At 61.8% G+C, this 13,988-nt stretch overlaps 1 protein-coding gene across 13 annotated transcripts in view; it reads right to left on the bottom strand.

Annotated features, from left to right (window-relative positions):
• CBFA2T3 (CBFA2/RUNX1 partner transcriptional co-repressor 3) overlaps window positions 1–13,988 on the bottom strand; it is a 98,148-nt gene that overhangs the window by 15,032 nt on the left and 69,128 nt on the right. For 5 of the 13 annotated variants that reach the window (XM_035281601.3, XM_035281604.3, XM_035281598.3 and 2 more), the window contains exons 2-5: window positions 12,532–12,684; window positions 9,525–9,599; window positions 3,273–3,514; window positions 2,926–3,015 (exon numbers count right to left, since the gene is read on the bottom strand). In XM_035281601.3, coding sequence (XP_035137492.1) covers window positions 2,926–3,015; window positions 3,273–3,514; window positions 9,525–9,599; window positions 12,532–12,684 — 560 coding nt within the window. Of the gene's footprint in view, window positions 1–2,925; window positions 3,016–3,272; window positions 3,515–6,104; window positions 8,139–8,297; window positions 8,365–9,524; window positions 9,600–12,531; window positions 12,685–13,988 lie in introns of those variants that run through there. The other 8 variants (XM_035281602.3, XM_078357987.1, XM_035281599.3 and 5 more) reach the window with 4 other exon arrangements.

Below are 13,988 nucleotides of genomic sequence, written 5' to 3' on the forward strand. Positions count from 1 at the left end.
CCTGCTGTTTCTAGGATGATGTCTCCAAGGCTGTGTGAGGGTGCCCCGCGCTGTGGCCCTGCGGTGGGTGTGGGTGGGGCAGCAGGGCCAGGGTTCTGGACAGTATCTGGGTAACTAACAGTCCCAGAAGGAGAACTGGCTGAAGGATCTTGATTTTTACATTTTATTTATTTCTGAATCCTTCTGGCCTCCCCCTTGAGCTCCATGTTGGAGAGGAGAATGGACTTCACGTCCTGGACAGTACCGCTGGCCTCGGCCCTGGGTGGGGGCATGAGATGGGACGCCCCACACTCCAGCTGCCCCGCACAGGCCAATGGGAGCCCCTGTGTACCTAGGGGAGACTGAGGCAGGCAGGACCCTCTTGAGAATAGTGCCGTGGGTGGTGCCATGCTAGGGCATGGTCATGGGCACCAGGGCCTGACCAGACATCAGGGCAGGGGCCGCAGCCTGGCAGGCAGGCATGGGGACACCGTGGCATCTCTCTGCCTGACCCTGCTCCTGGGGCAGAAGGGGTTGCTGAGGCTGGGGGGCATCTGCTGCTGATAAGCAGCTGTACAGTGTCCCCAGAGGTCGGGAGGGGTGGAGCCTGAAGCAAGTTAAGGAAGGGAAGGGAGCCGCTAAGGAACCGCAAACAGCACCAGACGGGCCCAGGCTCCCGCCACTCCAGCAGCTTCTCCTCTGCCCAGCTGGGGGCAGGAGCACAGAGGTGTGGGAGGAGGCGGAGGAGGGAGGGAAGGTAGGTGGGGGTGGTGGAGGGAAGAAGGGGGGGAGGGAGGGTGGGTGGGAGTGGAGGTAGGTGTGATGTGGGTCCACTTGGGGATGGACTGAAGGAAACAAGGGCCGCGGCCTGGGAGTGCCCTGTGATGGCCGTGGCGTTTGCAGTTTGACACACCCAGGTTTCAGCCCTGGCTCCATCTCTCCACCACCCGGTGCGGGGAGTGGGGGGAGAAACCAAGGGCCTCAGTTTCCCCACCTGCTAATTGGAAACATGGCTGTGCTATGATACACCTTGACGGGTCAACAGGTGGGTGAGAGATCCTTATAAAACATTCCTCCTCTGTGGGACACTGCAAATCCCAGAACGGTGACGATGCCCCACGTGAATCGAGAACGTGCCATGCCTCCCTCTAGTCCCTGCTACCAGCGAGGCTGAGGTGGAGAGTCCCCTGAGCCCAGGAGCGGAGGCCTGCAGAGAGGGTCGTCTGACTCTGCAGCAGCCCTGAGCCTGTCCCGTTGTATGTGTGTGGGAATCATTGGCTTGATTCATTCATTCATTCATTCATTCAGAGACAGGGTCTCACTCTGTCAGGCAGGTGGAGTGCAGTGGCACAATCACGGCTCACTGAAGTCTTGACCTCCTGGGCTCAAGCGATCCTCCTACCTCAGTCTCCCAGGTAGCTGGGACCACAGGTGCATACGATGCCCAGCTGATTTTTAATTGCTTTTTTAAACATGGGGTCTAGTGGCTGGGCACGGTGGCTCACGCCTGTAATCCCAGCACTTTGGGAGGCCGAGGTGGGCAGATCACAAGGTCAGGAGTTCGAGACCAGCCTGGCCAGTATGGTGAAATCCCATCTCTATGAAAAATACAAAAATTAGCAGGGTGTGGTGGCAGGCGCCTATAGTCCCAGCTACTTGGGAGCTGAGGCAGGAGAATCCCTTGAAAGTGGGAAGTGGAGGCTGCAGTGAGCCAAGATCATGCCATTGCACTCCAGCCTGGACGACAAAGCAAGACTCTGTCTTAGAAAAAAAAAAAGATGGGGTGTAGCTATATGACCCAGACTGGTCTTGAACTCCCGGCCTCAAACAATCCCTGCTCCTCAGACTGGCATCTTTGAAAATGCAGGCTCCTACTGAGTAGGTTTGGGCCGGGCCGAGAGCCTGTGTGGCTGGCACACTCCTGGTGCTGCCACCCTAGTCCACAGTCAATCTGGGTGTGACCTCTGACCTGCTTCCACCTGACAGCGCTTCACCCACCCGCCTACCTGTCACATAGGCTGCTTCCTGCCTGCCCGCCGCCTGTCCGCCACATCCCACCCTCTCCTCTGCTCTCTGCGTCACACGGAAGCCTCTGCTGTTCCTCAAGCCCAGAGGGTGCCCCATGCCTCAGGGCCTTTGCACGTGCAGGTCCCCCTGCCTGGAAAGCCAGGGGCTGGCTCTGCATCCAGCTCCGCCCTCATCCTTGGCCCTTGCCAGCATGCCCCCCGCTCAAGGGGCTTTCGGAATTTCTCCACCACACACATGCAGATTTGCCAGTGGCTGTGGGCTGAGTGCCTTCCCGGCCCCAGGAGGGACCTGCCCCACGTCCTGGGCCTTGTCCCCAAGCCTCGCCTAAAGCTGGTGCGTCGTTAGTGCTCAAGCATCATCTGTGGCATGAGCACATCCAGCCGACGGCAACCGGAGCTGAATCGGACAGCTCTGCCCAGCAGTGCATTTTTTTTTTTTGAGACAGAGTCTTGCTCTGTCACCCAGGCTGGAGTACAGTGGCATGAGCTCAGCTCACTGCAACCTCTGCCTCCTGGGTTCAAGTGATTCTCCTGCTCAGCCTCCTCAGTAGCTGGGACTATACAGGCACATGCCACCATGCCCAGCCTAATTTTTGTATTTAGTAGAGATGGGGTTTCACCATGTTGGTCAGGATGGTCTTGAGCTCTTGACCTCGTGATCCACCCGCCTCGGCCTCCCAGAGTGCTGGGGTCACAAGCATGAGCCCCCGCGCCTGGCCTCCTGCACTGGATTTAGTGGCTAATCATCTGGTCTGCTAACTAATTTTCAGGCCTTAACTAGTAGGAATCAGCCCAGATTAGTCAGTAGTGTTCCCCTAGGTTACTAGAGGGCCCCAGGTTGGCCAGGGTTGACGCCTGATCACGCACTAGCAATGAACAGATTCGGGGCCTCACAGGGAGGGACGGGGTTTGCCATTACCTTCAGGAAAGGAATGACAAACGGCCGCAGAGGGAAGTTGGTGGCCTCCTGAAGCTTGCAGTGAAACTCCTCGATCGTCAGCGTCGAGTTCTACAGGGGAGAAAACACCTCTTGTCGGCACCACTCAGCAAGAGCCGGCACTGTCCCGCCCATGCCTGAGGGGGAGGGTCCATGTTGGAGGCAGCCCAGGAGCCGGGCAAGCCTGGGAGGGTGCAGGGAGCATCGCGGGAGTGGGTCCGCGCCCAGTCGGCAGGATGGAGCCCATGTGAGGGGTGGCTGTGCCGCATCTTCATTAAACGGAGGGAATATTCAGGTGCCAAGGCCCCGGCTGCCCCTGCCCGACTCACCACCAGGCCCAGCACCAGCGTGCGCACGCGCTCCCCGATCTCTGGAGAGATGTCGCTGCCAAACTGCTGCAGGGTGGTGAGGAAACGCTTGAGCTTGCTGAGCTGCCGGGCCCCGCAGGCCGGGGGCAGGTGCTGCGTGGACAGGGAGGCCGTGGACGAGGTGGCCGGGCCATTGCTGAAACCGTTGGGTGTGGACGGAGCACCGTTGACGGCTGTTGGTGAGGGGCTGCTGCTGTTCATCACTGCGGGAGGGAAGGGAGCGAGGGCGAGGCACATGAGGACGTGAGAGACCGGGACGGCGGCTACAGGGAGGACAGCAGTGACGGAGGTGACAATCACAGTGGCGAAATGACGAGACACTAGGACAGCAGTGACGGAGGAGGACATTAGGAGTCCCGGGCCCACCCAGGGCAGCTCTGCCAGACCTCCGAGTGCTGACCATCTGTCCTCCTAGCCCTGCTCTGAGGGGTCACATACAGCCCCTTACAGCTGTGGAAATGAATACCTGGGAGGTGAAGCCCTGTGTACCAGGTCCCCCGTGGGCGAGGGCACCCACAATGGTGGTGGCTGTGGAGTTAACTGCGTTCTGAGTGTGGCTTCCCGCCCAGCACGACCCTTGGGACTTGCTGTGGAGCTGACGTGAGGCCCTTCACACCCAGCAGGCGTGTGGCCTCTATGCCTGGCCTGGGAGACATAGAACCCCCCCCAGGCTGGCTCAGGTTTTCCCTGTGAACAGGCAGACAGGGCTTCTCCACACACTGGGGACTTGACAGCCCAGTTCCCATGTGCTGGAGGCAAAGGAGACTTGGGATTTGAGAAGCTGCTCTTACCCCTGAAAGGCCAGCTACCCTCACACCTCTGCCGTGATGTTCAGAAGCAGGAGCCCCCACCCCTGATCAGGCATCTCCTGACCCTGAGCAACTCTGCCCACAGGTGTCTCCCAGCCCCAGCAACGCTTCCCCACAGGTGTCTCCCAGCCCCAGCAACGCTTCCCCACAGGTGTCTCCCAGCCCCAGCAACGCTTCCCCACAGGTGTCTCCCAGCCCCAGCAACGCTTCCCCACAGGTGTCTCCCAGCCCCAGCAACGCTTCCCCACAGGTGTCTCCCAGCCCCAGCAACGCTTCCCCACAGGTGTCTCCCAGCCCCAACAATGCTTCCCCACACAGGTGTCTCCCAGCCCCAGCAATGCTTCCCACACAGGTGTCTCCCAGCCCCAGCAATGCTTCCCACACAGGTGTCTCCCAGCCCCAGCAATGCTTCCGCCACACAGGTGTCTCCCAGCGCCAGCAATGCTTCCCACACAGGTGTCTCCCAGCCCCAGCAATGCTTCCCACACAGGTGTCTCCCAGCGCCAGCAATGCTTCCCACACAGGTGCATCCCAGCCCCAGCAATGCTTCCCACACAGGTGTCTCCCAGCCCCAGCAATGCTTCCCACACAGGTGTCTCCCAGCGCCAGCAATGCTTCCCACACAGGTGTCTCCCAGCCCCAGCAATGCTTCCCACACAGGTGCATCCCAGCCCCAGCAATGCTTCCCACACAGGTGCATCCCAGCCCCAGCAATGCTTCCCACACAGGTGCATCCCAGCCCCAGCAATGCTTCCCACACAGGTGTCTCCCAGCCCCAGCAATGCTTCCCACACAGGTGTCTCCCAGCCCCAGCAATGCTTCCCACACAGGTGTCTCCCAGCCCCAGCAATGCTTCCCACACAGGTGCATCCCAGCCCCAGCAATGCTTCCCACACAGGTGCATCCCAGCCCCAGCAATGCTTCCCACACAGGTGTCTCCCAGCCCCAGCAATGCTTCCCACACAGGTGCATCCCAGCCCCAGCAATGCTTCCCACACAGGTGCATCCCAGCCCCAGCAATGCTTCCCACACAGGTGTCTCCCAGCCCCAGCAATGCTTCCCACACAGGTGTCTCCCAGCCCCAGCAATGCTTCCCACACAGGTGCATCCCAGCCCTATCAATGCTTCCCACACAGGTGCCTCCCAGCCCCAGCAATGCTTCCCACACAGGTGTCTCCCAGCCCCAGCAATGCTTCCCACACAGGTGCATCCCAGCCCCAGCAATGCTTCCCACACAGGTGCATCCCAGCCCCAGCAATGCCTTCATTTGCACACAGACCTAGTGCCTGAGCTAACAGGGTCCCGGGGGGCAGAGGAACTGGGACACCCAAGGACATGCTCAGTGGGGTCCTGCTGCTGGTGGCTGTGTGCACACAGGCCAGTGTGTGTGGAGGACAAGCAGGTGTCATAAGGGACAGCTGATGAACTTGCCACAGGGCCGCCTGTTGGCCACTGAGACATGACTGCCTGGCTGGCTCTGCTGTCAGGGTCAGCATTCCAGGGCCCTGGCAGACATGGGGCTGCTATGGAAAGTCCCAGGGCCAGGCCTTGCCCCTTTTCTCAGGTGACAGAGCTAAGGCCAAGCCTCTTGTGAGGAGTCCAGGGCAGCCCTCCTATGCCCAGCCCACTGGCATGCAATGTGCCCTTGGCCTCAGGAGCCTGAGCGGTGACCCCATGCTTTGCAGACAGGTCGGAGGCCATAGGGCTCCCAAATCCACTGCTGACAGGGGACAGGCCCTGGCCGGCTCCTGCTGAGAAGAGCACTGAAGCCCCGCACACACTCACACCTGGCTGCTGCCTCCTGCACGTGGACACTTCCCCGACACAGCACACCCACTTTTCTGGTCCCTAGAGAGCCCTCCATTTTCCTGCCTCCATCTACCCCCTCACCACCCTTGCATGCATTCATGCACGAACAACACGAATGTACACACACATTCATACATGCACGCACACATGTGCATGTACACACACATGTACGTACACATGCATGGCTATGATGTACATGTGTGTCTCTCTTCCTCCACTGTGGCCCCGAGTGCCTCTCTGGGGGTCCTGCTCCCTCACCCTTGCTGAGCGTGTGTCTGGGGGCTCAGGGCAGCTCAGAGCCACCGGCTCCCTCAGGGCTGAATTCCTCCGAGGCTCCAGCTCAACACTTGCGCCTGTGGCTGAAGCCTGGTGGGGTCTGTGTGTGCCGAGGAGTAGCAGAAACTTCTTCCCCCAGGACGGGGATGCTGCTGGGCTGGGCTGGGGCGGCAGCTCCTCCTGAGCATCCGGTAGGTGCCTGCTGTTGACTCTGTGTGCCCTGGACTGTGGGGGGTCTTAGACCTAGACCGAGCTGGCCCTGCCCATCCTGACCTGGGCCCTGGGAGGTAACCCCTGCTGAGAGTTGTGGCCTCAGACTGGACAGGCGGGAGCACGGGACGTGGGGGCCCACACGTGGCCCCCTTCCTGGGCTGTGGCTCTGCTGGGCACAGCCTCCCTTTCTACCCACCCCTGCAGGCCTGGGCTGGCCCTGGGTTGCACCCTCCCAAGGGTGACTGACCAGCCTGTTCCCTACAGAGGCCCTCTGAGGGGTCGGCCCTCTCCTAAGTGTCCCTCCAGTAACCCTTCGGTGGCCGCCCTAGGCTCCTGGCACTCTGCCTTCCCAGAAGCCCCCTGTGGCTCCCACCTTCCTGACCCTCAGTCCCATGGCACCTGCGAGGCGCCTCCCGAGTAAGGGAGCTGTGCTATGGCCTGGGCTGGGCTCTGCACCTGCACATATTTCACAGGCCGGGCAGTCATCATGTGTGTCCCACACGGCAGATGGGCGCTGAGGCACCGAGGAGATGCAGCAGGGTGGCCCGGCTCCCTGAGACCCCCCTCCCACCCCCGGCAGACTCCACATGCCAGTAGCCAGTGCCGGGCACAGCAGGAAGGGGCAAGGCCAGCCCTGTACTCAGGATGTTCTCAGCGGAGAGGGCGGAACAGATGCGCTCACAGTGGCGGCCTCCCCTGGGACCCAGGGCTCACCCTGCTCTCTCTCCACCCTGGGCCTCACAGTCACCAGCTGCAGGAGCTGCAGGAGGAGACCAGAAGGGCCACAGAGGCCCTCAGACGCACCAGCATGGTGAAGGCGTCCACATAGACATGGCCCAGCCCTCAAGTTCCAAGTAGGGCCCCAGGGAGCAGAGGGCAGCATGGTGGCCGGATGGCTCAGGTCTGCGCCTGCTTCACCTCTTTCCTTGCACTGCCCAGGTCAGCCAGGGCCACTCCTTCCTCACTGGTTTCATGGGTTGGGTGTTACATGAGGCTGTTGGCAATAACCGGCCCCATACCTAGTAGAATTCTGGAAACCACTAACTGAAGCTCAGAGTTGGCACAAAACCTTGAGTGCACATGTGGCCATGGCCTCGGCCACTTCTACGGGGTGGCTACAGAGTGGAGACATCACTGCTGCTGGGGCTGTGAGCCTCCCTTCACTGGGGGTTCTGGCCTCCCCCAACGCAGGGTTCTGGCCTCCCCCCACGTGGGGTTCTGACCTCCCTCCACTCAGGGTTCTGACCTCCCCCCACTTGGGGTTCTGACCCCCCCCATGTGGGGCTTTGGCCTCCCCCGACGCGGGGTTCTGGCCTCCCCCCACGCAGGGTTCTGGCCTCCCTCCATGTGCATTCTGAGCGGCTATGCCCCTCAACCAGGGGTGGCTGTCCTGCTGCAGGGCTTCTCTGCACCTCGCCGGGGTTGAACGATCTCAGGAGCGCCTTCCTGGGCTCAGGATGGATGCATCGGCCCTCTGGAGTGCATGACACCAATAAAGGTGCCGGGCTCTGGGGCTTTCCCTCCTCTGTGGGACAGTGGGTGCCGACGCAGGGTGTGCCAGGGCCCTGGTCTCGCGCCCTTGGAGGCTCTGTCTGGAGGACCCACCGCACTGCTGTTTCCCTCTCACTGGCCACACGGTGAACTGTGACACACACACCCCCCGTCAAGACTGAGGACAGCCACCTGCGGCCACCCAGCCAGGCCAGGAGACGCGGTCATCGTGGGAGACCTCACCACAGTAGGGAGCTGGCTTCTCCAGGACACGCGGGACTATTCCCAGGACTGTGGACCTTCCAGTGGCTCCTCAGATGCACCACGATGCACGCCGGGTCCCCGCCCCCCGCCCTGGCCGGCCCGGCCCTCCTGCAGGTTCGCTTACCAGCCTTGCCCAGGGTTCCCGGTCCTCCCGGCGGCCTGCTCGCCCTTGCCCGCCCGCGTACTCCCTCCCGTGCTGCCGGGCAGTCTCAGCAGCTAAAGAGATGCCAAAAATAACCCGGCACAAGTGCTTCCATTCCCACAACAGGTGTGTTCCTAAGTTAGACCACACACGTGTCCCCAGCTGAGGTTTGGGGGCATAGGCTCGCACCCCGCAGCTCCTCAGGGCCTTGCTGGCAGGGTTAGACGGGGCGGAGGCACCCTAAGGCAGCCCCTCCCACCACCCCCTCTCCTGGCTGTGGGGTCTCCGGGACAGGCCGTCCTGGAGCTGGGATTCACCAGCATCATCATCCATAAGCTCACACCGAGGAGAGAGCAGCCGCAGTCCGGGGGCCGCCCACTAGGCACCAGCGCACGGCCAGGCCCGTCACAGAGTGATGCCTGTGGCAGAGACGCCCCGTGCAGCAGAAACAATGCACACTGATCTGCCGCCCTCACAGCTGGAGTAGCCCGGCGGCCACAGCTGGGCCGTGCTGCCAGGCTGGCTGCTGGCGATGGACCAGAGTCCGTCTCACAGGCTCAAGCACGGCTGCACTTACTGGGTGCCCAAGACTCCAAATACCGCCTGGTAAGAGCCACGCTCACGGAACACCTGCGTGGGCCACGCACATGGACGGAAACATCTGCTCGTGACTCAAGTCTGCTGAGTGCCCAGCATGTGCCCGGCCCCAACCTCTCACGGCTCCTGGAGATCACCCTTGGCACTGGGTGCCATGATTACTTCCATTTTACAAGTGGGGAAACTGAGACACGGGGTGGTACCTGCCCAAGGACACCCTGACAGGAAGTCACAGCTTGCAACTGGGACTCTGGGTAGGTGGGGTCTGACCTGGCAACGGCTGAGCTATACACTGGCCAGAAGCTGTGCCCCACCCTTCCCCTAGACACTGGCAGTCAGCCTCAGGTGCCATGTTTTGCTGCTGGGGAAGGAAGCTCAGAGACACTCTGCTCCTGCCTAAGGCCCCACAGCTTGGAGCGGCAGGGTCTGTGGGTTTCAGGGACCCCGGTGGCTCTGCCCTCCCTCGTCCTCTTCTCCCTAAGGAGGCAGGGCCAACAGGGCAGAGGCAATGCTGCGGGCACGGAGGCTGTGGGAGGAGAGCCGTGGCCCCCCAGGGTGGCCGTGCTGCGGTGGCAGGGGCGGGAGGCCTGCGGTTTTTGTTATTTTACTTACAGAGACAGACCATAGCCCATTTTAAGCAGCCATGAAAACGGCCGTGCGGCAGCGCTGCAGGCCCGTCCTCTCGATCTGTAAGCAAAATAAGAAGAACAGGCTGTCAGGAGGGGCGTGGGCAGGAGACCCCGCCCTGCAGGGGACCCACAGCCCCGTTGTTCCTGCTTCTCAGAGGGTTTTAGGGATCGGGATGTGTAGCCGCCTGGGGCCAGGCCACTCCCCTCTCCAGGCCTCAGTTTCCTTCTCTGAGAGTGGGTGATCTCTAAGGGCCATTTTTGGCAGGACTGTTCCAGAATCTACAAGAACCTCTGCTTCTCTATTGGCAGGGGTGGGGCCCTTGTTCTCAACGCCCTCTCCCACACAGCACCTGCAACCCCATCAGCACCACCCTCAGGGGCCTGGGCCAAAGCTGCATGTTCTAAAAGTGACCTGATACTCAGCTTGGAGTCTCTAAAAAGAAGCCCGGGGTCAGCGCTGAAGGGGGAAGCACTGAACAGGAAGAAAGATTCTGCAGGGCATGGCGGCTCACGCCTCTAATCCCAACACTTTGGGAGGCTGAGGTGGGAGGATCATTTCAGCCCAGGAGTTCAAGAGCAGCCTGGGCAACGTAGGGAGACCCCATCTCTATTATATATAGAAAGAAAGAAGGATCTAATCTGCCCAACTGAAGTTAGTGGTGGACGCCGCAGGAAGACAGGCTGTAGCTCTGTAAACGCAGGCAGTGAGTTCTCTGTCATGGGGGCAATCAAGCGCACATAAAGCCTCAGCCCTTTGAGGGTCCTCCCAGATTTAGAGGAGCTTGGTCTGGGTCCCTGCTGCCTATCTTCCTTCCCTTTGCCCCCTGCCCCCACAGCTGCACCACGCTTCAACTCCAAGATGAATCTGTGCCCCGGGCAGTCACTGGGCAAGAAAAACCTCAGGCCTCAAGGCTGAGGTTCCGGGTCAGTCTGCCATTAGCTTGGCTCAGAGGCCAATCCCCAGGGAGGCTCCGGAGCGTCCAGTCAGGGTTCTGTGGCTGAGCTATGGCCCCCCCAGGGCAGCCACCATCGAGGGCCAGGGGCACAGCCAACCACCAGGCTTTCAGGGAACTGTGTGGATTAGAATGAACCTGAGGCTGCCTCAGGGTGCCCAGAGCCTCAGACGGGTGCTCCTGCCAACCTGGTGGGACTGAAGCGTCAGCTCAGAGAAGAAAAAGCATCGCTTATCTCTTTTATAAGCTTCATGCTCCTTAAACATAGCTGGGACCTCACTCCTGAAACTTGATTCCCGTGGCAGGCTGAGAACGGAGGGGGCGGGAAGGACCCCTAGCCCCGGGCAGGCCGGCTGCACTCACAGCTGTTCACAGGTTTCCAGAAGCAGAGACTGCGGCCTCCGCCGGTCCCACCCCACCCCAGCCAGGAGCCTCGGGTCACCAGACTAGCACCTTTGAAGCATGGACTGCTGGTACACGGGGAAGAGCAGGTGGGGAGACACACCCCTGAGGGTCTGGGGAGCCAGGCTCAGCCCACAGCATTTGTCCCTGACACGTGGTCTGAGGATGTTTGTGGAGCAGGTGTTTTAGGCGCTGCACCCACGGCTGCATCTTCTGTGGTCCCCCCTGAGCGTTTCCTCCCCTAGCCAACCTCTTACTAGAAATCGCAGCCAGCTCAGCAGAGCTGGGACTGTACGCGGGGCCTGCTGCCCTCCAGGACCTGCACAATTGTGACCGCGGCGTCCCGACTGTCGGGAGGCAGGGCCGGGCAGGAGTACAGGCTCCATGACGCACGGACGCCCCGAGGGTGCAGGGGGTAGGCTTGAGGCTGTTTGGCTCCCACTGAGCGCTGGGCGCGTTCCTGGATGTCCTTGCCTCCGCACAGCACACCTGCGAGCACCCCACTGGTGGTCATGCCATTCCCCATCAAGTCAGAAGGCTTGCTAGGAGCCAACGTCCTACAAACAGGGCCCTCAGTCTGCTACTGGACCCGACAGCCAACGCTCTTTTCAGAGGGAGGGAGATGATGCCCAAAGCCGCCGGAGGAGCAGGCCTCCCGGCCTCAGGGCAGAGCAGGGGGAGCAGGCCTGGCCCATGGCTGCCTGGTGCTCTAAGGACAGTCGTGACATAAAGGGACAGAGGAAGCAGCTCCTCCTGGTGGGTGGGGGACCTGGGGCCAGCAGGACAAAAGTCTGAGGCTCCTCCCCAGAGAGGGGCTTTGTGCCTTAGCCTCCTGTCCACTGCGGCTCACAGTCTCCACCCCTGGAGACACTGACACACGCTCCTGAGCCCCAGCCTTGGGCGGCAGGGACGCTGCCCACCCCACCTGCCCAGCGACTAGCCCAGCGACTGGGAACTGACATCTGTCCTTAAAGCCAAGGCTGCGGCGGTGACTGTGACGAGAACTGGCTGCTCCCTCCCCATAGCGCCCCACGGCCCACGCTCAGCGGCTCTGCACCAAGCCTGGCCAACCCCTTGCCCAGGGCCTGAGAGCGTTCCGAGGCCCCCACCCGGGCCCCGTGATCAGCCGGGCTGCGGAGCTCCTGGGATCTGAGCCCCTCCAGGGCCAGAGCTGCCTCTGCAGCTCCTCCTCGGGTCCTGTGCACGGATGAGCTGCCGTGTGATCTTGGGAGAGCCCCTGGCCCCGTCCAAGTCCCACGTTTCCTCTAGATGGAGCCTGGTATCCCGGGGCCTGCCAAGCAAGGCAGAAAGCCTGAGGCACAGTGGCCGGCCCTGGTGCAAGGCCTGTGTGGACTCACTTGGCCCCACCACAGCCCCGGGAGGTCCCCCACTGCAGACGAGGGAGCCGGGGTCCCGAGAGGCTGAGGAGTGGGCTGGGGGGCTGCACAGCGGGAAGCAGGGAAGCTGGGATTTGAACTGCAAAGCTTGGGCTCTGGGCCACGCCTCATGAGCTCCTCACGCTCAGGGCTTACAGCAGGTGCTCAGCGGCTCACGGCAGGAAGCTCAGGATTTCAAACAACACGAGGGGCTCCCCTGAAGCACCTGGCCCTTGGCCATCGGCTGGGGGCTACTCACGTGTGTGTGGCGTGAAGGAGGGGGGGCGTGTGGCTCCCTGGGACGTGGCAGGCGGTGGGGGTGGCATGCTGGGGGGTGTGGACCGAGGCTGGGTCTTCACCTCCGCTGGGGAGTCCGGCATCGCTGAGGCCTTAGCCTTCCTGTCAACTGGGGCTGCAACCGAAAGAGAGACTTGATGAAGCTGGCTAAGTGCAGAGGCCAGTGCCCGCTGCCCCACAGGTTCCCAGCCAAGGCCCCACAGAATGTCTCCCAGCAGGAGCAGCCTGCCCTAGGTGCCCTGGCAGGTGGTGGACACCCCACCTGCAGGTGATCGTGGGGCAGAGCCAGGCCAGATAACCAGCTGGGTCAGCTCACCTCAGGTGGCTGCCAGGCTGCGGCCGGGGCCCTCAGTGTGTGGCAGGCGTGGGAAAGCCGCGCCCCACCCCAGGCTTGAGGTTTCTGCAGAGCGTGGAGCGGGCAGTGCCCTGAGGCAGCAGTGCCACACTCCTGCCTCCATGCACAACCCCGGGGGGTATTTAGCTTGGCTTCAGCCCCTCCTCCAGTTCTGATTCAGCTGCAGGTCAGGCTGGGATGGGAATCTGCGTTTCCCACGTTCCCAGGTGGGGCTGCTGCTGCTCCGGCCCCAGAAGCCACACTTCTAAGAGTCCCTGCCACCTTCAGGTGCTAAAAGGCTCCCCTGGGAAGGGAGTGTCTGCCCAGGCAGTGCCCAGCACGCGGGCCATCTTGGGTGGCAGAACCTCTATTTTAACTGCCTTCCGCCTGGGTGATGGGCAGAACAGCTGAGACGGAGGAGGTGGCATTGATGTCAGGATGGCGAAGCCTGGCCTCTCTGAGTCTGGCCCACCCGCATGTGGCGATGCCAGGACACTCGATGTAGAAGATCCCACAGCTGAACAACATTCCCTGTGGCCTGAGGCTCCCTGAACTCTGAGAAGCTCGGCCCAGGGCCAGCTGTGTGGGAGAGGGCCGAAAATGCTGAAGGCGCTGGTGGGCTGCGACTGGTGGACACTGAGCCACCTGAGCCACCCAGAGCACAGGACCTGTGGACACAGCTTCCGGGCCCAGGGCCTGTAGCACAGACCCACCCCAGACACCCGGAGGCCGAGCCAGCAGCCTATGGGCAGCAGGTTTTGCAGGGGGTAGGGGTATAAGCCTCTGGATCCCCCAATTCATCTAAGTCAAGGTCAGCCAGTACCAAGGCTAGCTTGAAACACCTGGGACCCCCACTTCCGTTGAGGCTTCGGACCCTCAGCAGCTGAGACCAACAAGGTGGGCACTCTACCTGCTATCACCTGCACGGCCCTGCACGCTCCCCCTGCTGCTCACACCTGCACTGTCCCACACCTCCCCCCCCACACCTGCACTGCCCTGTATGCTCTCCCTGCCCACACCTGCACTGCCCCACATGCTCCCCCTGCTGCTCACACCTGCACTGTCCCACACCTCCCCCCCCACAC

The sequence above is a fragment of the Callithrix jacchus genome, chromosome 20, assembly GCF_049354715.1.
Source record: "Callithrix jacchus isolate 240 chromosome 20, calJac240_pri, whole genome shotgun sequence".
Lineage (NCBI taxonomy): Eukaryota > Metazoa > Chordata > Mammalia > Primates > Cebidae > Callithrix > Callithrix jacchus.